Consider the following 21,618-nt stretch of genomic DNA (forward strand, 5'->3'; position numbering starts at 1 on the left):
AGGGCAGGAAAACCTAGAGGAACGTTGTCCATGGGGTCATGATGGGTCAGATATGACTTTGCAAAGGGTTATGTGATTATCTTTTGCAAACTGCTGACAAGCAAAGTCAATGGGGAAGCCAGATTGACTTAACCATGTTACTAACTTAATAACTAGTGATTTAGTTAACAACTATCTCACTTAGCAACATAAAGTTTGGGCTCGATTGTGATCATAAGTTGAGGATTACCTGTATTCTATCTGAAATTTCATGCTTCTGTAATATTTATCTGGAAAAGTAAAATTCTTATGAGAGATGAGATAGGACAGTGATGGCTAAACTTTTTGCCATTGCGTGCAGGAGGGGGGGGGCTGAGGGGGGCATTGTGCATTGTGCACACCCATAATTCTATGCACCCCACCCCCAGGCATGTGCATGCGACACCCCACCCCCCGCTCCTGATATGTGATGGCCTGGTAGGCCCGTTTTTCTTGTCACCTGGCTCCAGAGCCTCTCTAGTAATCTGGGGAGGGTGAAAACGGCCTTCCCCACCTGCCGGAGGCCCTCTGGAGGCCAGAAACAGCCTGTTTGCCAACTTCCGGTCGGCAAACAGGCTATTTCTGGCCTTGGGTGGAGGGTGGGGAAGGCCATTTCCCCCTCCCCAGACTACTAGAGAGGCTCTGGAGCAAAAAACTGGCCTTCTGGTCCCACTGGAAGTTGGTAAACAGGCTATTTCTGGCCTCGAGGGTCTCCAGGGTGGGTGGCAGGAGGAAGGTCATTTTCCCCCTCCCCAGACTCCTAGAGAGGCTCTGGAGGCTGGGGATAGCAAAAATTGGGCCTCCCCCCACGAGGCCCTCCGGAGGCAGGAAATGGCCTGTTTACCTACTTCTGGTGGGCCCAGAAGGCCTGAAAAATCAGGTGTCTGATGCGCACCAGAGCTGAGCTCGCGTGCCCACTGATATGGTGGCACACGTGCCATAGGTTCGTCATCACGGAGATAGGATATTTTAGTAACATCTCTCAGTTTTATTATGTGTTAAAATCAATTTTTATATTCTTTTTCTTCAAATAGGTTGAATCATTTATTTTGGACCAAGAAGATCTGGATAACCCAGTGCTTAAAACAACATCTGAGATATTTTTATCAAGCGCTGCTGAAGGAGCAGACCTACGTACAGTGGATCCAGAAACACAAGCAAGATTAGAAGCTTTATTGGAAGCAGCAGGTAAGTTTTTTAAAATTGGCAGTAGTTTTTTTAGGATGAACTAATTGTTTTAACCTGAGGAAATAAATATCATAATACTTAGCAGTTTAACAACTTGAAATAAAAACTAGGAAGAGAAATTGAATTTCTGGAATTAAGCAATTTTTAAAAGAAGTGTGTTTAAGGAATGCAAGAAGTAGGAAAAAACTAACGTCGTAAATAGATTTTCCTAAAAAGAAGACATGGTTATCTCAATTAAGATGCAGATAGCATATTTCAAATAGTGGAAAATTCTAGGACCATAAAAGAGACATTTAAGTAATTTGGTAACATTCTTTTCTCAGTGCAAGGAAACATTGACAGGTGGCTGTTCTGCATCTGGTTGAAAATATCTAGTGAAAGGAAGCTCATTACTTCTCCTTATAACTACTACTACTATTGCATTCTAAAAACTTCTGATAATCTTTCTAAGATTTAATTAGAAAATACCTTTCTTAAATCCATAAGTCTATAAAGCAGCGGAAAGAGAACAGGAAAGTTGGGGAATGCAGAGACATGACTCAAATATGGTGAGAAGGTAGAAGGTGAACTCCGCCTCCTTGCAGTGTTTAAGACATATTTGTGTGTTCCCAAAAGAAGCCTTCCTCTTCTCCTTCCAGTGCTTTGAAAAGAGGGAAGAGGGAGTCAAACACATATCTCAACATAGCGAGAAGGAGAAAGGAAAGGTTTAGGAGTTGTTCAGCAAAATAGTTCATTTAATAACCACCACAGTTTACATCTTAATAGGCAGGTCCATTATGGTCATAAATAAATCATAAATCAAGGACTTATCTGCTAATATTTCTTTAAAAATGTAGGTTTTGTCACTCTGTTTTACTTAGCAAAATTAAGAGACAGATGATCATAATATTTTGTTAGTTAGTTGTAAGTTGTTAGTTACAGCTTGTCTGCCAGATAAAACCACAGCAAACACTACTGTCCTATCATTTGCTGATGTTTTGTTGTGTTTGGATAAGTGCTGGCTGCAAAAATTGTCATTCAGATTTGTAGCAAGAAAAAAGTGATAGATTTTGGTAGTATTGGTAACTGGACATTAATAATTGGTGAAGTTTGAAATATGGAAAACAGAGGAAGGATTAAAAGACAGAAATAACATAAGGAAACAATTGCTTAGCTTCATCCATAAAATATATAATGAAAAATGGACACAGTGGATTTGTTCATATTGCAAAGGAGAAATTGGAAAGTTCCTCCTCTATCATTGGAGATTTTTAAGAACAGATTGGACAACCATTTGTCTGAAATGGTGTAGAGTCTCCTGCTTGAGAAAGGAGTTGGATTAGAAGACCTCAAAGCTCCCTTTCCAATTCTTTTACTTTTTATTCTATTTTATTTATGCTATCATAAAGCATGGTGTCACCATTTAGTGACAATACTGACAATTCTATTACAGAAATATAACATAAAATTAACATAGTCATCAAGTCAGAAGTTGTGATTATGTGAGTTCCTTGCTTAATGATAGCAACAGGGAACCATCAGAATTCTCATTAAGTGGTACTATCTCATAACATCACACTTTATGACAGCATTAATTAGTAATAGAAATTCCAGTTGTCATTAACATGTACCTGTACAGTATATCTATTTTTAATATGTTAATTATTCGTATAGAACAGTGGTCCCCAATCTTTCAGGCATCAGGGACCGGTTCTGTGGAAATAGGTTTTTCCATGGATTGGAGGGGGCATGGTTTTGCATGCTGCCTGCATCCTGAAAGTGGGGCTTTGCTTGTTTGCGCGGCCCAGTTTCTGGCATGCAGTGGACTGGTGCCTAGGGACCCATGGTACAGAGTATTCATTTTCATTTATGGTTCTCATGCTTTAATTATATCATTTAATTAATTTAATTTAATTTAATTATAAGTGTACTTTTGAGGTATTATTTACGTGAGCTGCCTTTGAAAAGTTTCTGGAAACTAATGAAGAGTTGAAGAACTTGTGGTTCTTCTGGCTGCTGAACTTCCCCTCCCAATATTATTCAGAATTAACCATACTAATAGGAACTGCTGAGAATTGTAGTTCAATAACATCGATATCATACACACCTAATTCTAGTTTCACTTGTTTAGAATGCCATAATCTGCTTGTTGAATGGACCAACTACTCAACATGTGACTCCTGAGATATGCCTGCAAAAATGGAGTGTCATTTTATAACTGATAGTTCTTATTTTTAAGGTTCTAAAAGGCTTGGGGCTGTATAAGAATCGATAAACCTTCCCATGTGCATACCTGCATATTAAGATACTTTTCAAAACTTCTAAATTTTTTTTTTTTTGTTTACATTTATACCCCGCCCTTCTCCGAAGACTCAGGGCGGCTTACAGTGTATAAGGCAATAGTCTCATTCTATTTGTATATTTTTACAAAGTCAACTTATTGCCCCCCCAACAATCTGGGTCCTCATTTTACCTACCTTATAAAGGATGGAAGGCTGAGTCAACCTTGGGCCGGGCTCGAACCTGCAGTAATTGCAGGCTACTGTGTTCTTAATAACAGGCTTTACCAGCGTGAGCTAAACCGGCCCATAATCTGGTACCTGGGCTGTTTCTTCAGTAAATTTAAGTGAATTGAGTTCCTGATTGCATTTTGGATATAATATAGTGAATATAGTGAATTTTTAGTGAGGTTTTGGGGTGCCTATGTGCATTATTGTGGTTAAAGCTATGTATCTTATCCATTGTAATGTCCTGCTGATACTTGAAATTTTTTGAATCTGCAATCTGTGTCCCACATGACCCTTAAAATATTTGTAGGAAGAAAATGGTCATTGTAGCATATTGAGAGGAGCTATGTTGAGATGGTGAACATACTACAAACCAAGGGCAGTTAAAACTACAGGAAAGTTGATTAGAGGTAGTTTCTTAACTTTAAAAGGTTGCCTTTTTAACTGGTATGTTCCCCTTCCATAGAAATCTTCCAACAGGTGTTAAGTAAACATTTGTCCAAAATATTGTACTAGAATAGAACTTGTACTAGTAGGACAAGACTCCTACTCCAACTCCACTAAGCAGGGAGTTGGAAAAGCGGAGATTTAAGCTTTAAAACTTTAATATCCATTCTAATTCTTAATGGTTTTAAAAAATAAAGTGTTCTTATGTGCATAGAAAATAGAAAGAGAAGTAACAGTTTCTCCACTTCGGTGAGAAACGGCAGTCAGGAGAAGGGTTTGACTGTTAAGCTTGGAGGACCAAGTCTCTGCTGTTTGCAGTTCTGCAAACAGCAGAACTGTTTAAGCCCCGCCTCTTCCTGTTAGGCTCCAGTTTTTTGACTCGGTCCCAAGATGGACAAACGTGTCTTTCTCCTTCTCTACTAATTTCTTCTCAACTTATTGGATTTCCAAAAGATTTCTTCAGGACTTTTTCTGAAGGACTTTAAGTCTGACCCCGCTGAAGGCCGTGGAAAGGCAACGGGCTGCCAGCTGGCAGTCCCGACAAAGCAGCACATTTCTCCATTGTGAGAGCTGCGATCTCCCCGGAGGTTTATTGCTTCGCCCCAGGTTGACTTAGCTGGCTGCGCTATAGAAGCTTTGGCTTAGCAGCAGCTACGGAGAGATTTGGCAGTGCGGTTTTCTTCTCAGCTGAGTGGCGCTTATCTCTCCGATCAGGAAATTACTCTGGCTGCATTGTTTTTCACGCAGCTTGCTTCAGCATCGTCCTGGAAGATCTCTGGAGCCCGTAAGTCGCTGTTGCTGTGGGGGGTGGACCGGACTATTCTAGCTGAGACTTCTCAAGCCCTTTTTCCAGGAGCCGTTAGTCTTAAATGAGTTAGGCTTCTTTTGGCGCGAAAACTCTCAGTGCCATTTTGGGAAGGCCAAATTTCAATCCAGCTCAGATTCCTTCTCCTTCTGCATCTTTTATGGCTGATATACTCTCAATATTATAGAGGACAAGCCACAATTTCTCCTCTTTCTCCAATTTCAGTCCTGCTACTGCAGAAGCCATTTATTAAACTATTAGGGGTTTTTATTACCTTCTCAAGATGGCGGACTCCACACAGTCACAGCCAAAAAAGGCTACTTCCAAATGTCGCCATCTTCAAGACCCTTTAGAGGGATCCTCTGGGTCACAAAACCCCAAAAGAGGCAAAGGATCCAAACATTCTTCCCATCCACCTACTAGGGAAGAGACTAGGCGCCACAAAGCCTTGGAGAAGGTTGTTTTAAAGGCTCAACAGGCTTCTGAGAGACTTGTTCCTTAAGCCCCACCACAATTAGCTGTTCCTCCTCCTCAACAATTACCTGTTTCTGCTACTCCTCCGCCTAACTGGTCACCCAACCATCCTAGCTCAGATCCACCTATTGAAAGTGCATCTCTCTTTCAGGAACCGGCTATTGAGCCAGTGGTTTCTGCCTAAGCAGACAATACCAGAATAGTAACTGCTCAAGATCCTCCTTCAGTCCAGATTGCACAAGGAGATTTATTTAATTTACAATTACTCCCGCCTTTGGGGTTTTTTATTGCAGCAGCGATCAGGTCATGTTTAGCCCAATGTTTTCCCCAAATTCCTGTGCCTTCTATTTCGGGGGTTCAAGATCAACAAGACCTACACAGGTCAGACTACTCAGTTTCAGAGCATGGTGGGGCTCAATCACCGGACCAATCGGATCAGGAATCCTTGTATGATGAGGAGATCCCACGAGATGATGCCTTATCAGAAGGATTGGATCAAGACCAACCATCTTTCATAGGCCTGTTTAAACCACAACTCTTTAAATCCCTCCTATATAAAGCACAGGTTTCTACTGGCTTAGGAGACATGTCTACTTCTAAGAACCGAAATCAAACAGGGAAAGGTCCCTCAGGTTCATTGTTTTCTGAACCAGCCATCACCACTGATATGGTTCCTGCACCAAAACTATTCACAGAAGAGGTGCAATGAGAATGGGTGGTCCCGAGATCTTACCCCAGCAACATTGACAAATGTCTATATAACATGGCACCAGAGATGTCAAATCCCCTTCAGGTTACCACAGTCGACAGTCCTATAGTTGCACTTTTGTCATCCATTCATCTCACAGGTCCTCCTGAGGAATCCCTTCGCCCTGAGGACAAACGGGCTGAGAAGGTGCTAGTGAAAGGACATCAAGCAGCAGCGTGGTCAGTCAAAGCAGCGGCTTCCGCCTCATTCTTTAACAGGACTACCATCATTTGGCTTAAGCAACTTCAGGCGAGAACTCCCCCAGCAGATACAAGGTTGCACCAAGACCTTAACAAAATCATTGCAGCTCTAGAGTATTCTGCTGATGCTATGCTCAACGCGACTAGATTTGCCTCTAAAGCAGTGGGTTCTTTCATCACCTCTTGCAGATTACTGTGGCTCCAGAATTGGCATGCGGACAACCGGAACAAATGGAGATTAGCTTCAGCTCCATTTTCTGGCAAAAAATTATTGGGGAGTCTTTGGACCCCATTCTCATTGAGACCCGGGACAAGCGGAAGATTCTTTCCTCCCTTTCAAGACGCACAGAAGCACGCTCTCCTCCTTATCTACGTCAGCAGTCCTTTTGCCAAACAGACTCAGGCTTCTACCAGCCTAGAACACACAAACCCTTCCAACCCAGAGGAAATTTCTCACAGGATGTCCAGGTTAGATCAAATTCTAAATTTCCCCCCAAGAAACCCTTTCGGGGTGGCAAAGGCAGGGGTTTCCGCAGAACCAGATAGGTCTCCTTCTTCCCTTCCCATTGGTGGCAGACTCGCCTATTTTGCTGATCAGTGGAATTCCTCTATTTCAGATGCATGGGTATGGCATACAATTCATTTCGGCCTGTTTCTAGAGTTTCTTCCCCACCTCCCCACCCCGAGGATGTTTGTGCCATGTCTTGTATCCCGCAATAAGTCCAACCAGGCAGTAATGGAGGAAGCTATTCTTCATCTGTTATACATCAAAGTCATTCAGCGGGTTCCTCTCTCCCAACGGGTACAGGGATTTTATTCTCATTTATTTGTGGTACGTAAATCCTCGGGGGGTTGGAGAGCTATTCTTGATCTAAAATCACTCAACTGTTATGTTTCATACTGCAAATTTAAAATGCAGTCTCTTAAAACTATTTTAGAGTCAATTCGACCAGGAGATTTTCTCTCTTCCATCGACCTCACGGAGGCCTATCTCCATATACCCAAATCTCCTGTCCATAGAAAATTCCTTCGTTTTTCTCATAATGGTGAACATTTCCAATATGTCGCCTTGCCCTTTGGGTTGTCATCTGCTCCTAGAGTTTTTTTCAAAGTATTAGGGGCGTTGATCGGCCACAAATGTTCCATGCCCATTTGTATTCTATTTTACCTCCATGACATTCTCATCTTAGCACATTCAGAACAGCAGGCACATAAGGACCTTTCCAACACCATACACATTCTCCAACAGCATGGCTTTTCTATAAATTGATCCAAAAGCCATCTCTCACCTACCACAAGATTGCTTCATCTAGGAGCAGAGATTGATACTAATTGCTCCATGGTATACCTCTCCCAAGAACGCCAATCTAGTCTTAAAGAACTTACTGAAAGGATAATTTTTTCTTGATCAGCGTCTCTGAAGTCCCTTTCCCAGTTGCTAGGCAAAATTGTTTCGACATTTGGAATTGTACCCTGGTCTCGTCTCCACAGCAGGGATCTGCAATGGATACTCCTTCCATACCAGAAAGCCCATTGAGCCACTTCCATGTTTCAACTTCGTCTCCCACAGTCGGTTCTTGACTCCCTTCACTGGTGGACGACCGACTCCATTTCCAAAGGGAGCAGGTTTAGGGACCCCTGCAGGCTCATTCTCACCACCAACGCAAGTCCCTGATGGCACAAGGCACCTGGTCACAAGAGCAGACTCAGCAGCAACCTTCTGGAACTGAGGGCCATTCATTGGGCTCTCCTTCACTTCAGCGATCGGGTTTCCGGACACGATGTCTTAGTCCTCACGGACAATGTCTCCGCAAAAGCTCACATCAACAGGTGGGGAGGGACACACTCAAAGTCCCTCATGAAGGAAACATTCAAATTGAGTCAGTGGGCAGAACTTCACCTTCTTTCCTTCCGGGCAGATCATATTTCGGGGAAAGCAAATGTACGAGCGGATGCTCTCAGCACATCGTCTAGAACATGCAGAGTGGAACCTTCCCGCTGCCCTTTTCCTGGAGATAACCCGCCGTTATGGCACTCCAAGGGCAGATCTGCTCACGTCAGAAAACAACCATCAACTTCCACGGTTTTTCACCAGGTTCCCGTCCCCGGGAGCAGAGGGCGTGGATGCACTTCGGTCCCCATGGCCTCTGGGGCCAATGGGGTGCGAGGAGAATGAGTTCTGCTTTTTCTTCTAAGAGTTTCCGGATCACCTTGTTGATCAAAGGCAGTGGAGGAAAGGCATAAAGTAAATCCGGAGGCCATGGGCATCCAGAGCCCCAATGGTTACAACTAACAGTTTGGAATTGAGTGGGACATCCTAGTTCGTCTTAATATTCCTTCCAACGCTATCCCCACTATCCAGGCCTCTTGTCGCGCATCGACAATGCGAATTTATGAAGCCACCTGAAAGATTTTTGCACCTTGGTGCCGTAAGAAAGCAGTCATACCTACCCAAACGGAACTGGGCCATATCATTGGGTTCCTCCAAGACGGATTGGAATCAGGCTTGACACCCAACACACTTCTGCAACAGGTGGCGGCCATTTCATCAGTTCTCACCTGTTCTTCTTCGGGATCATTCACTACTCATCCTGTCATCCATCACTTCTTATGGGGTGCAGACGACTTGCATCCTCCTACAGTTCATAGATATCCCTCCTGGGATCTTAATAAAGTTCTTTCTACCTTAACGAAATCACCGTTCGAGCCACTTCGGGATGTTCCCTTTAGGCTATTGACCCTCAAGGTATGCTTCCTCATTGCCATCACGTCAGCCCGCCGCATCTCCGAACTTGCAGCTCTTTCCATCCGCAAGGACTTATGTATTTTTCACCCTGATAGGGTCGTTCTACAACTTGATCCTACATTTATGCCTAAGATTAATTCCCTTTTTCACCGATCTCAGGAACTTATCCTACCTAACTTTTGTCCTACACCAACTCACTAATTAGAGCATCTCTGGCACACATTGGATGTACATCGAGCTATCAAGATATATTTACAACGTACTTCAACTTTCAGGAAGATGGAGGCACTCTTCATCTCCTTCCTTCCAGTCTCCTTAGGCAACAAGGTCTCAGGCCCCACCATCGGCAGGTGGATTAGGTCTACCATTGCTTACGCCTACGATCTTCAGTCATTACCACGACCTTCAAATATAACCGCACACTCCACGTGAGGTGCAGTCATACCTACTTATGGTCCGCGGCATGGTCTACTTATGCACCTCTATAGGAGGTTTGCAGGGCTGCGACGTAGACTACTCTAACGCCTTTCATCAGGCACTACAAGCTGGATTCGTATGCCTCGGCAGACGCAGCTTTCGGCAGGAGAGTGTTGCAGAGTGTCCTTCACATTCAGTAAGACGGCGGCCGGCTGTCTCCCTCCCAGATGGACAAACGAGCTTTGGTATGTCCCTTCTCCTGACTGCCATTTCTCACTGAAGTGGAGAATGGGCATTGGACTTACCTGACACGCCCTTTCTCACGACGGTGAAAACAGCAGTCAGCCCCTCCCTAACCAAGGGGGAGGATGGTCACTAACTCTTTCTCATTTCAGAAAGAACAACGTCAGTCTGCCACAGCAACCTCACCAAAAACTGGAGCCTAACAGGAAGAGGCAGGGCTTAAACAGTTCTGCAGACTCGGTCCTCCAAGTTTGACAGACAGTCAAACCCTTCTGACTGCCGTTTTCACCGTCGTGAGAAAGGGCGTGTCAGGTAAGTCCAACGCCCATTTTACTGCCTCTGCCTATTAAAAGCCAATTGAGATGGCAGTAAGGAAATGCATAGGGGGATTGGGTGGGCTGATAAGGAAATAAGGTGATAAATGAGTCACAATAATAAAAATGAGGGACAGGTGGATTTTGGCAAACAATAGGAATGTGAACCTGAAACAGAAGTGGTTAACATACCGTACTTTTCGGATTATAAGACATACTTTTTTCAACCCTAAAAGAGGGTGGAAATGTTGATGCATCTTAAACACCGAATATAGCCAATTTTGGCCTCCTGAAAACCAACCCCACGCATCTCATTTTTGCCAAAAACAGGCCTGTTTTTGCAAAAAGGGGGCCTGCAGAGGGTTTGGGAGACCTGCAAGTACTCCTGGGGGCTGGGGATGGCAGAAACGCAACATATGGGGATTTAGAAGGCCAAAAACAGGCCCATCTCTTGATGTAGGTGTGAAGGGCTCTCCTAACATCCAAGGCCATCCCATTTCTTCAGGGACTGGGTTGGTCCTGGACAGAAGTCTGGCAAGATTATTTCCCGTGCCCTGTGGAACAAGGAATTCACCTTGGGAAGGAAGGAAGGAAGAAGGAAGGAAGGGCCCAATCGCAGAATCACCCTGTTTGGATGAAATATGCAAAGGTCCTCCCTTATAGAGAGGGCCACCAGTTCCAATATTCATCTGGCTTAGGTGATGGCCTTGAGGAAGGTTACCTTGAAAGTGAGGAAGCGTAAGCTGGCTGATTGTATTGGCTCGAAAGGCGCTAAGGAGAGAGCTTGCAGTACTTTAGGCAGGTCCCATATGGGGTACTTGTGTACTGGGGGGCGGGCTTTAGGTTAGCCGTGCCTCTTGCCTGCATATGGTATTAGGAGACAGGCCCTTGTCTAGCCCCACCTGAAGGAATTCCAGAGTCTGGGCTACTGAAACAGAGGTGGGATCAATGTGAAACTTGGAGCACCAGTCACAAAAGGTCCTCCAAGTTGAGTCTCAGATTCTGTTAGTCGAAGGCCTGCTAGAGGCCTGGATCATCTGTATTTTTTTTATTTTTTTTTATTTTTTATTTTTTTTATTTATTTATTTATTTATTTATTTAGATTTTTATACCGCCCTTCTTATTTATTTATTTATTTATTTATTTATTTATTTATTTATTTATTTATTTATTTAGATTTTTATACCGCCCTTCTCCCGAAGGACTCAGGGTGGTGTACAGCCAAATTAAAACAATTCAATATACAAAATTAAAACAACAGTTAAAATACATATTCTATAAGTGGCCGAGAATTAAAACGGTCAAATTGACCCATACTAAAATACCCCCATTAAAATTATTAAAAATTCAAAAATTTAAAAATTTAAAAATCAAGCCAGTCCCGCTTGGATAAACAAATACGTTTTCAGTTCACGGTGAAAGGTCCGAAGGTCAGGTAATTGGCGCAAACCGGGGGGAAGTTCGTTTCAGAGGGTAGGTGCTCCAACAGAGAAGGCCCTTCCCCTGGGGGCCGCCAGCCGACATTGCTTGGCGGACGGCACCCTGAGAAGACCCTCTCTGTGTGAGCGTACGGGTCGGTGGGAGGCATAAGGTAACAGCAGGCGGTCCCGTAAGTACCCGGGCCCTAAGCCATGGAGCGCTTTAAAGGTGGTAACCAACACCTTGAAGCGCACCCGAAAGACCACAGGTAGCCAGTGCAGACTGCACAGGAGCGGTGTTACCCGGGAGCAACGTGTGGCTCCCTCAATCACCCGCGCAGCTGCATTCTGAACTAACTGGAGCCTCCGAGTGCACTTCAGGGGTAGCCCCATGTAGAGAGCATTGCAATAATCTAGACGAGAAGTGACGAGAGCATGAGTGACCGTGCATAAGGCATCCCGGTCAAGAAAGGGGCGCAACTGGCAAATCAGGCGGACCTGGTAAAAGGCTCTCCTGGAGACGGCCGCCAACTGATCTTCAAACGACAGCCGTCCATCCAGGAGAACGCCCAAGTTGCGCACCCTTTCTGTTGGGGCCAATGACTGCTCCAACAGAAGGCCCTTCCTGGGGCCGCCAGCCGACATTGCTTGGCGGACGGCACCCTGAGAAGACCCTCTCTGTGTGAGCGTACGGGTCGGTGGGAGGCATAAGGTAACAGCAGGCGGTCCCGTAAGTACCCGGGCCCTAAGCCATGGAGCGCTTTAAAGGTGGTAACCAACACCTTGAAGCGCACCCGAAAGACCACAGGTAGCCAGTGCAGACTGCACAGGAGCGGTGTTACCCGGGAGCAACGTGTGGCTCCCTCAATCACCCGCGCAGCTGCATTCTGAACTAACTGGAGCCTCCGAGTGCACTTCAGGGGTAGCCCCATGTAGAGAGCATTGCAATAATCTAGACGAGAAGTGACGAGAGCATGAGTGACCGTGCATAAGGCATCCCGGTCAAGAAAGGGGCGCAACTGGCAAATCAGGCGGACCTGGTAAAAGGCTCTCCTGGAGACGGCCGCCAACTGATCTTCAAACGACAGCCGTCCATCCAGGAGAACGCCCAAGTTGCGCACCCTTTCTGTTGGGGCCAATGACTCGCTCCCAACAGTCAGCTGCGGTTGCAGCTGACTGTACCGGGGTGCCGGCATCCACAGCCACTCCGTCTTGGATGGATTGAGTCTGAGTCTGTTTCTCCCCATCCAGACCCATATGGATGACATACGTATCTGTATGACTTTGTTGGAGAAGTTACTTTGCCTGAGGATTCTCCACTCAAATGCCAAATGGTCAGTTGGAGCCATTGTATATCTGGATGAACTAAGGCCCCCTGACTGAGGGAGATTCTGTCCTGGGAAATCCTCCAGGGTCTGGATACCCACAGACTGACCAAATCTGCATACCACGGATGTCTGGGCCAATGGGGAACCAGGAGTAGGATCACTGCCCTCTCTGCTAGGACCCTCCTGATTACCCCTGGAATGAGGGGGAGAGGAAGAAAGGCATATAGTAGCCCTTGGGGCCATGGACTGCAGAATGCATTGACCCCCTCTGCCCCCGATGTTGCAAATCCGGTGTAAAATATTTGACAGAGAGGCAGACAGGTCCAGGATCGGAGAGCCAAACTTTTCTGACAGCTTCCTGAATAGCTCTGGGTGTAGGTGCCACTCTGAGTGGTCTACTGTGGTTCTGCTGAGCCAATCTGCCTGTACATTTGATGTCCCGGGGATGCGTTCCTCTCTGATGGATAGAAGATGTCTCTTTGCCCAGAGGCTAAGATGTTCGGCCACTTGCATGAGAGATCTGGAGTGGTGCCCCCTTGGCAGTTGATATGGGCCTCGGTGGCCACATTGTCCGTCAGAATGGGCACATGGTGTCCGGAGATAGTGTCCTGGAACCAACTGAGGGCCAAGTGGGTTGCCGTGAGCTCCAGCCAGTTGATGTTGTTCCTCAGGTCTGCCTGGGACTGCTGTCCTTGCACCATCAGGGACTGGAAGTGGACACCCTAGCCAAAGAGACTGGCATCTGTGCTGATGGTCATGCAGCTGGATTCCTTGAAAACACACCCCTTGGTTATGGCCTGGGACATCCACCACTGGAAGGATTGAAATACACTTGGTGGGACCTGACCTTTGGTAGGGCAGGAGGAACCACTGTAAGGTTCTAGTGTGCAGGCATACCCAAGGGACAATTGCTTTGCAGGATACCATTTTGCCCAGAAGTTGTGAGAGGAAGGACAGGGACACTGTTCGGTCTGCCTGGATCCGACACCAATTTCTTTATACTGACCTGATGCTCCTGGGATAGAAAGACCTTGCACGACCTGGTATCTATGACTGCCCCCAGGTGTAGCAGTCGGTTTGAAGGAGCCAAGTGGCTCTTGTCAAAATTGATGGAGAATCGGTGATCCTGGAGAACCCGGATTGTAATTCTCCTCTGTCGCCTGGAGGTGAGAGGAGGACTGTATCAGTATATTGTTCACATAACATTGGATGCGCACTGGAATTGCCCTGAGATGTGCCAACAGGGCTGCCAGCAACTTGGTGAAAGTTCTGGGCGCTGAGGATAGCCCGAATGGTAGGGCCTTGTACTGATAATGTTGGCCTGTATAGTGAAACTGTAGGAACCACCGGTGGGATGGCAGGATAGGTACATGGAGGTATGCCTCCGTTAGATCTATGGATGTTAGGAAGTCAGCCTCTCGAATGCTCTCCAGGATTGATTGGAGGAACTGCATCTTGAATCTCCGATAAATTAGATGTCTATTCAATATTTTCAGGTCCAGAATTGCTCTCCACCCCCTCCCCTAAGGTCTTTGCAACTACAAACAGGATGGAGTAGAACCCCTGTCCCTGTTGGTCCTTTGGAACCAGTTGAATGGCTTGGATGTCCAGCAAGTGTTGGACTGACACCTCCATGTGGCTTCTTTTTGTCTTGTCCCTTGATATAGGGCAACGTATGAAAAAACTCAGGGATGTGGATATAAATTCGAGAGTAAGACCTAGTCTCACCGTATTCAGAACCCAGGTATCCATTGTTGTTGCTTCCCATTGATTGGCAAATAGGCTTAAGAGCCCACTAATGGGAGGACTGTATCTGCCGTCACTTGGTGCGGCAAAAGAGATGACTGCCTGTGCCACGAAATGGTCACTTGCCTTGGAAGTGTTATCTATTTCTGTCTCTGAACCCGGATCTATCCGGTTGTCGGTCTTGTCTGTGGGCGTATGCCCTCTGGAGTTGAGAAGTGTCAAACCCCATGTCTGTGGGCCAAAAGGAAAGAAGGGTCAGCTCCGCCTTGTTATCTTTTGTCTTCAGAACATCTTCAGGATTGTTAGGATGGTGGAGGATGTTAAGACTGCCACAGGACCATCTATAGCTGGTAGTTGCAGTGTCTTGGAGAAGTCTGGGGCCACATTATACAATCTCTTGTCATTTCCGCTTGGGGGAGTATATACCCCCAGTTGGGCCTATAGGATCACGTTCCAGAATAGTTTAGGTGATGGAATTTCCTTGCTCTCCGGGTTTGGCTCTCAAAAGAGAACTCACTCGGGTCCTCTAGGTCTAATGTTGACTATTGTGGCTGGGTCAACTCCCAGGTGTGCTGTGGCTTTGGCCTTAAATAATAAGGATTTAAAAAGTGCTGGGCGAAAGAGCCCTGCGAAGACCGGGAGGGCTAGAGCCATCCCCTCATCTTCAGAGTTCCATCTCTTTTTGGTCCTCATCTCCTGAGAGCGATACCACGGTCTGCATGGAAGAAGAGGGTAAGTGAGACCTTTGGAAAGTTGCCAAATCTCTTTGATGCTGAGCAGCATACATTGGATATTCAGGTGGAACAGGAGCAGCCTGACATCCCTGCTGTAGGCCTGCAGCGATGCTCTGTGCTATGGCCTCTGAAATCATAATTTTCATCTGGTCAACAATTCCAGGCCCTTTACTCTCCTGTGGGCAAAGTCCCGCCGCTGTGGGTGTAAAGGTGGCCTCTGATGCAACTTTCATCGTCTTTGGAGGTGGATCAGCAAAAATCTCATTGCCTTCTGATGAAAAGGATGGTTGAGGGAATTGCTCCCTGGCGCCATCTGAGAACACAGTGGAATCTGTTGTTTTACATAGATTGGCTGGCTTAACTGTTGGGCTGGTAAAGCGTGGGAAAATTCAACCATTTCCTCTCTAGGGGGACTTTCCTCCCTCCCTCGCTGCACTTCATTCTAAGCCATGGCAATTCTTTTGTCAATGGCCTTCTGGCGCCTCTGGGTGTCCTTTTCCTTCGCTTTTGAAGCTCTTTGGGAGGAAAGGGCTTTTGCCTTTAATTTGGATGCTGCTCCTTTAGTGGCCAACTTCGGCCCTACGGAGCTTTTCGGATGGCTCTGGGTCTGAGCCAGCGATCCCTGGTCTTTCTCACTCACCTGTGGCATTCCTGGGGTCATGGGGTCCGCCATGTTAGCTTTCTGCCCCCCTGTTCTTTCCCCTCCCTTCCTTCCCAAAACAATACACCAGCCGAGGTGGTCTTCCAGCAATTTATTTATACTTGGCTGGGTTCCTTCTGGCAACAAAAGTTCTGGTGTGCCAGCCAAGTCCTTATCTTTTAGCAGCATGCCGACAGATCGTTGCCAGGGCAACCAGGAGTCTGCAGGATGATCTTAAAGCACTCACAAGTAATTCCAGCCTTCAGTCAAAGGGCCAGTAGTCTGTAACTTTGTCCAACACAAGGGCCTACGGAGCTCTCTCCCTGCTTTTATCCCCTGTGGGGTGTAGCTCCATGACTCAGCACTCCCTGGGCCTGCCCCACCCCCTCCTCTGCTGCACACACTTCTCTCGGCGTCACTGTTTCGCATCTGGCCAAGATTGATCCTCAGCAGCTGGTTCTTGGGGCATTGCCAGGGAGGAGAGGGGTCGGGGGAAAGAGGCCTTGTTAGCTCCTCCTCCTCCTCCTGGCCTGCAGCTGGAATCTGAGACGGTGCCAGGGAGGAGGAAGATCTGGGGCGGAAGGAGGCCTTGCCAGCTCCTCCTCCTCACTCTCCGAGTCATCCGGCTCCAGGAAGCCTGGCCTGGGGGCCGGAGCCACAACATCCCCCCTCCGACAATGGCAGGCTTGTTCTTAAGCGGAAACTTGCTGCCATGGCTTTTCCTGCCTACCCACTTCGGAGTATGCACCAGGCTTCAACCGGGCAGTGACTCCAGTCCTCTCTGATGCCTGTGGGACCTGGGTAGGGACCTTGGCTCTATTCTGGAACTGGAGCAATGGCGGCTATGCCGGACGGACCGGGGAGCCAGCTGGGATGAAGATGGCTGTACTGGACGGGCCAGGAAAGCCAATTGTGATGAAGGTGGCTATGCTGGGTAGACCGGGAAGCCAGCTAATGAACGGACGGGGTGGCTTTGCTGGATGCGGCTGACAGCTGGTTATGACAAGGGCAGCTATGCCGGGCAGACTGGGGGAGCCAGCCAATCGTAAAGGATGAGGCGGCTATGCTGGATAGACCAGGGGAGCCAGCCAATCAGAAGGGGTGAGGCAGCTATGCCGGACAGACCAGGGGAGCCAGCCTAGCCATTCGCTGTCTGCAAAAGCTTACACGGAGCCAGGACCTTACTGTAAGTTTCCAGAATCCAAGGAATAACTCTGTTCTTTGTTCTAAGAGCACTCTTCTGCACGTTTCCTCTGAGTCAAAACTGGGAATGCACAGACAAAGGAGGCATGACTAAAAGATTATTTTTTTAAAAAAAACAATTTTTTATTGATTTTTTTAAATTCCCCCCCCCCTTACACATATACATAGTTTATGAACAGAGTATTGGCCATATCATATCTTATAGGGTTTAACATATCCAAATACTTTTTACTTAATTACAATTTCTGCCAAAGTATTCTTTTTCCATATTTTAATCGTGTCTTAATATTTCCATGCTTATTTCCATGAATCACATCTTCTTTCCCCCTCAAGTTATAATTTCTCCATTTTTACTAATATTTATTCTCTTTTATTATTTTTTAGCTATTTCAGTTTTTATCCTGATATATTCAAACTATGTTCAGGGTTGTCTTTCTTCCATTTTACAGTAATCTTTCTTCTCCTTCTCCTTCTCCTTCTTCTCTTCTTTTATCCTTCCTATCTCTTTTCTCCTTTCCTACTCCTTCTCTACTTCCCCTTCCTTTCTCCCCCTCCTCCATTCTTCCTCCCTATCTAACCTTCTCTCTTACTCTTATTTCCCCTCCCTTTCTTCCTCTCCTCTTCCCTTTCTATTTTCTCTCCCTCCTTCCCCCTTTCCATCTCTTTCCTCCTTATCTCTATTGCTGTATTCATTTTCATTTCAACCCCGATTTCCCATTTATTGAGTAAATTTCTCAGAATTCCTGTCATATGTTTTAATTATTAACATTGTTTTCAATTTATACCATTTTTACCTTAAAAGGTAAAGGTTCCCCTTGCACATGTGTGCTAGTCGTTCCCAACTCTAGGGGGCGGTGCTCATCTCTGTTTCAAAGCCGAAGAGCCAGCGCTGTCCAAAGACATCTCCGTGATCATGTGGCTGGCATGACTAAATGCCAGAGGTTCACAGAACATTGTTACCTTCCCACCAAAGGTGGTCCCTATTTTTTTACTTGCATTTTTTACGTGCTTTTGAACTGCTAGGTTGGTAGAAGCTGGGACAAGTAATGGGAGCTCACCCAGTTACGCGGCACTAGGGATTCAAACCGCTAAACTGCCGACCTTTCGATCAACAAGCTCAGCGTCCTAGCCACTGAACCACCACATCCCCATTTTTTACCTTACAACCTTTTAATTAATACAACCTTCCACATCTTATTTTCTTTAAATTCTTAATCACAATTCAATAATTATTTTTCTCTTCCAGTAGGTTACATCATTTACTAACATTTCAATTTTATTCCATTTTGGATCTCAGTGTCAATTGTTTTCACTTACACACTTATACTGTCTTTCACATTTCATCTGCTGGACTATTTTTCTTAAACAATATGTTACTTCTTTTTTTACTTCTTTTCAGTTTTATATCTTAATTTCAATTAATTTCTTTATTCTTTTCTATATTTAAAATATATTTCTTTACCATCCATTATAATTCTCTCTCATTCCATGCATTCTCAAACAGTAAAACATATATCCCATTATATCTTTCACATTTCATCTACTTCACCATTTTGCATTAAACAGCATATTTCTTCTTTTTTGCTTCTTTCATTCACTTCATTTCAATCTTTCTTACTTCTCTTTTACAAATCTATATATTTCTTCTAATTTACATCTTAGCTAAAATTTCTACAACTATTCTAATTTCTTTTCTGCTATTTATTTTTCTACTCCTTTTAACCATTTTTTTCGGTCTCTCCAAAATTCCATTTCTTAATATTTTTCTCCCATTCTCTTATCATCTTCTTTTTCTCTTTCTTGTATCTTCCTTTCCACCTCCTTTCTCTAATTTTTACTCTTTTGATTTTCCCCCTCAATCTTTCCCCATTTCCTCCTCTTCTCTTTAGTCTGTCACTGCCAATCCCAGTGTAATCATCTATTTTTTTACTCTTTTAATTTTTCCCCTCAATCTTTTCCCATTTCCTTCTTTTCTTTTTTGAAATATCCTTCCCCCTTTCCATTTCTAGTCTGTCACTGTCAATCACAGTGTAATCATCTATGTTTTTATCTTCACTTATTTCCTTTTCAGCATTGTATTCTTGTTCTTCTTGTTTTTTCCTCATAATTTCTTCATCCTTTATTTTTTAATTTTTAGCCACTTCTCTGCTTCTTTATTCCCCTTAAACGATTCTCGCACCATTTGAAGCATCTCCCTTAATTCCTCATACTCATCCTCCCAACTCTCCATATTCTCTATTTAAGGAGAAAGGATTTTTAAATTTATTATTTTAACTTATATATAGTTCAAATTCAAGTCCAAATATTGTCTCTTTTTTTCTTTTCTATTTCCAATTAATGTCCAGTTCAGATGTTTCTTTAAGCCGTTCCAATTTAAATCTTTGATCTTTCCAGTCCTTTTTTGAAGTTGTACTGCAGCTGTTTAAACAAACACTCCTCCAGTCTTTCCCACGGTAGCCTAAGCAATGCAATGTTATTCTCTCCTCCAGCCGATGTCTCTCTCCAATTCACAAATCCCCGGCAACAAAATGTCACTTGTTAATCCACAAAGATAATTACTTCGTCTTCCTCCATTAGGTCCTTTTGTTAGTAAAAGATGCTTTCCCTCAATTTTCTTCTTATAGTATTTTTAATTTCTTCCAAATCCAGTTTTAAATCCAGATGGAAAGTTATTTCTTTTAGGGCCTTAGTCTTAGAATTTCTCTTTGCTTTTTGTTTCCCTTCACTTTAATTTGCTGCATGCCAATTAGCCGCTAATTTCAAGTTGGAAAATCTTTCCAGCTTTAAAAATTTTTCTTCTTACCTGTGAGTTGGTTAATCACTCACCCGGTAACAATACTCTGTTCAAATCATCGCTCCTGTTCAATTCTTTTGTGTGGCTGCCCTGACTTTGACAGCTCCTAATGGCTGTCTTTCCTCGCCGCTGGGTCAGAGGCTAATGCTGGGTCTCCAGGGAATTTGCAGCTTCCCTGTTCGCACCGGCTGGTGCCTCCCTTCTTTGTTGCCCTACAGGACAACTATGGTCCATTAAGGACCCCAAATCGGCTGGAATTTTGGCGTTTTCCCCAGAGCACCGGGATCCATGCCGTCCCATTGCGAGGCTGGCCATGCCTCCTCTCGAGGTATCACTAAAAGATTGATTGACTCAGTCTCCAAGCAAGCAGAAGAGCAGAGTTAACCCATTCCTTGGATTCTCTGCTCAGCACACTGGAGAAGCTCCATCATAACTTCCGTCAGACTTATGCTATGTTATTAATATATATCATAATAATTGTAGTATATTGATAATGTTTCCTTTTTCTTTTGGTTGGATATATTTCCAGGACTGAGAGAAGTAATGGGCAATCTATAGGTTATATTTAGTTCCCTAGTATTCTTAACAATTATATTGCCTACATGTAATGGCAAAATTATGCTATGATTCATAGAAGCATAGGTTTTTTAAAAAAATAGTAAATCAGAGAAGGCAACAATGATACTTAGCTGAATTTTCTTGAATCCTTCCACATCCTTTTCTGAGCTACTTTCATTCAATGGCAACAAGGATAGAATCTTTACCCGCTGTTTTATTGTCTAGTGTACTTTCTCTAATTTCAAGATTTCAATGAATGAATGAAGCAAGGTAGAATGAACATCAAATACATTGATCTAATTCAGGACATTTTAAATGGATTTTTCAAGCTTAGCACATTCTGTACACTTAGAAAAAGAGACAACACTCTCTGTTTGATATTTTCTATAAACATTGGAATTTCTTCCAGATTTGATAGCTAACTTGATAGCATGCTAGTAGTATGGACTAGAAGGAAATGTGGGATATTAGGAGGATTCAGGGTAAGTTGCCATTACTTGCCAATTGGCTGAATGAGGTGCGAAATAAAAAGGATATTAATTTTTTGGCTCCAACCATTTTATTTCATGAATCATATACATGCACTCCTTACCATACTTTGATTTGCTAGAGATAGATTCTAGTTTTGATCCTAACAAGGTTTCTGTATATAAATAAATAATTGCCAGCATACTTCATATCATTGTTTGAATATTTAAAAATATTCTTGCTCTAGGGCAACTTGAAATTTAGTACAATTCTTATATAAAAATTTGGTCTGGATCCCTTATGAGATATAAGTTCAGGCATCTCAGTGACACAATGAATTCTTTTCCTGTGGTAGTATCTTTCTTGAAAAGTTCCTTTTATTATGAGATGATCTACTGGGACCAATGGAAAATTAAAAACATTTAATTTTTAAAAAAATCTTAAATAATTTGTAATTGTTAAGTATAAAATAAATAACATTTGCATTAGAAAGATGTAACATCTATATTTCTCTACAGTGGAAAACTTAATAGTGGTACATGTATGAATGAAATAAATGTATCAATTAAGAAGGATAAGGGATCAAGGAAAATAGCTAACGTACTGCAAAAAAATGGATCCAAAATTAATTATCTTCAGTTTT

The 21,618-nt window shown here is 44.2% G+C and overlaps 1 protein-coding gene across 5 annotated transcripts in view; it reads left to right on the forward strand.

Annotated features, from left to right (window-relative positions):
* Nucleotides 1–21,618, forward strand: part of ANKHD1 (ankyrin repeat and KH domain containing 1) — a 159,810-nt gene that overhangs the window by 24,022 nt on the left and 114,170 nt on the right. For all 5 annotated transcript variants that reach the window (XM_058178201.1, XM_058178204.1, XM_058178202.1 and 2 more), the window contains exon 2: nucleotides 1,053–1,206. In XM_058178201.1, the coding sequence (XP_058034184.1) occupies nucleotides 1,053–1,206 (154 nt within the window). The remainder of the gene's footprint in view (nucleotides 1–1,052; nucleotides 1,207–21,618) is intronic.

The sequence above is a fragment of the Ahaetulla prasina genome, chromosome 3 (genome assembly GCF_028640845.1).
Source record: "Ahaetulla prasina isolate Xishuangbanna chromosome 3, ASM2864084v1, whole genome shotgun sequence".
Lineage (NCBI taxonomy): Eukaryota > Metazoa > Chordata > Lepidosauria > Squamata > Colubridae > Ahaetulla > Ahaetulla prasina.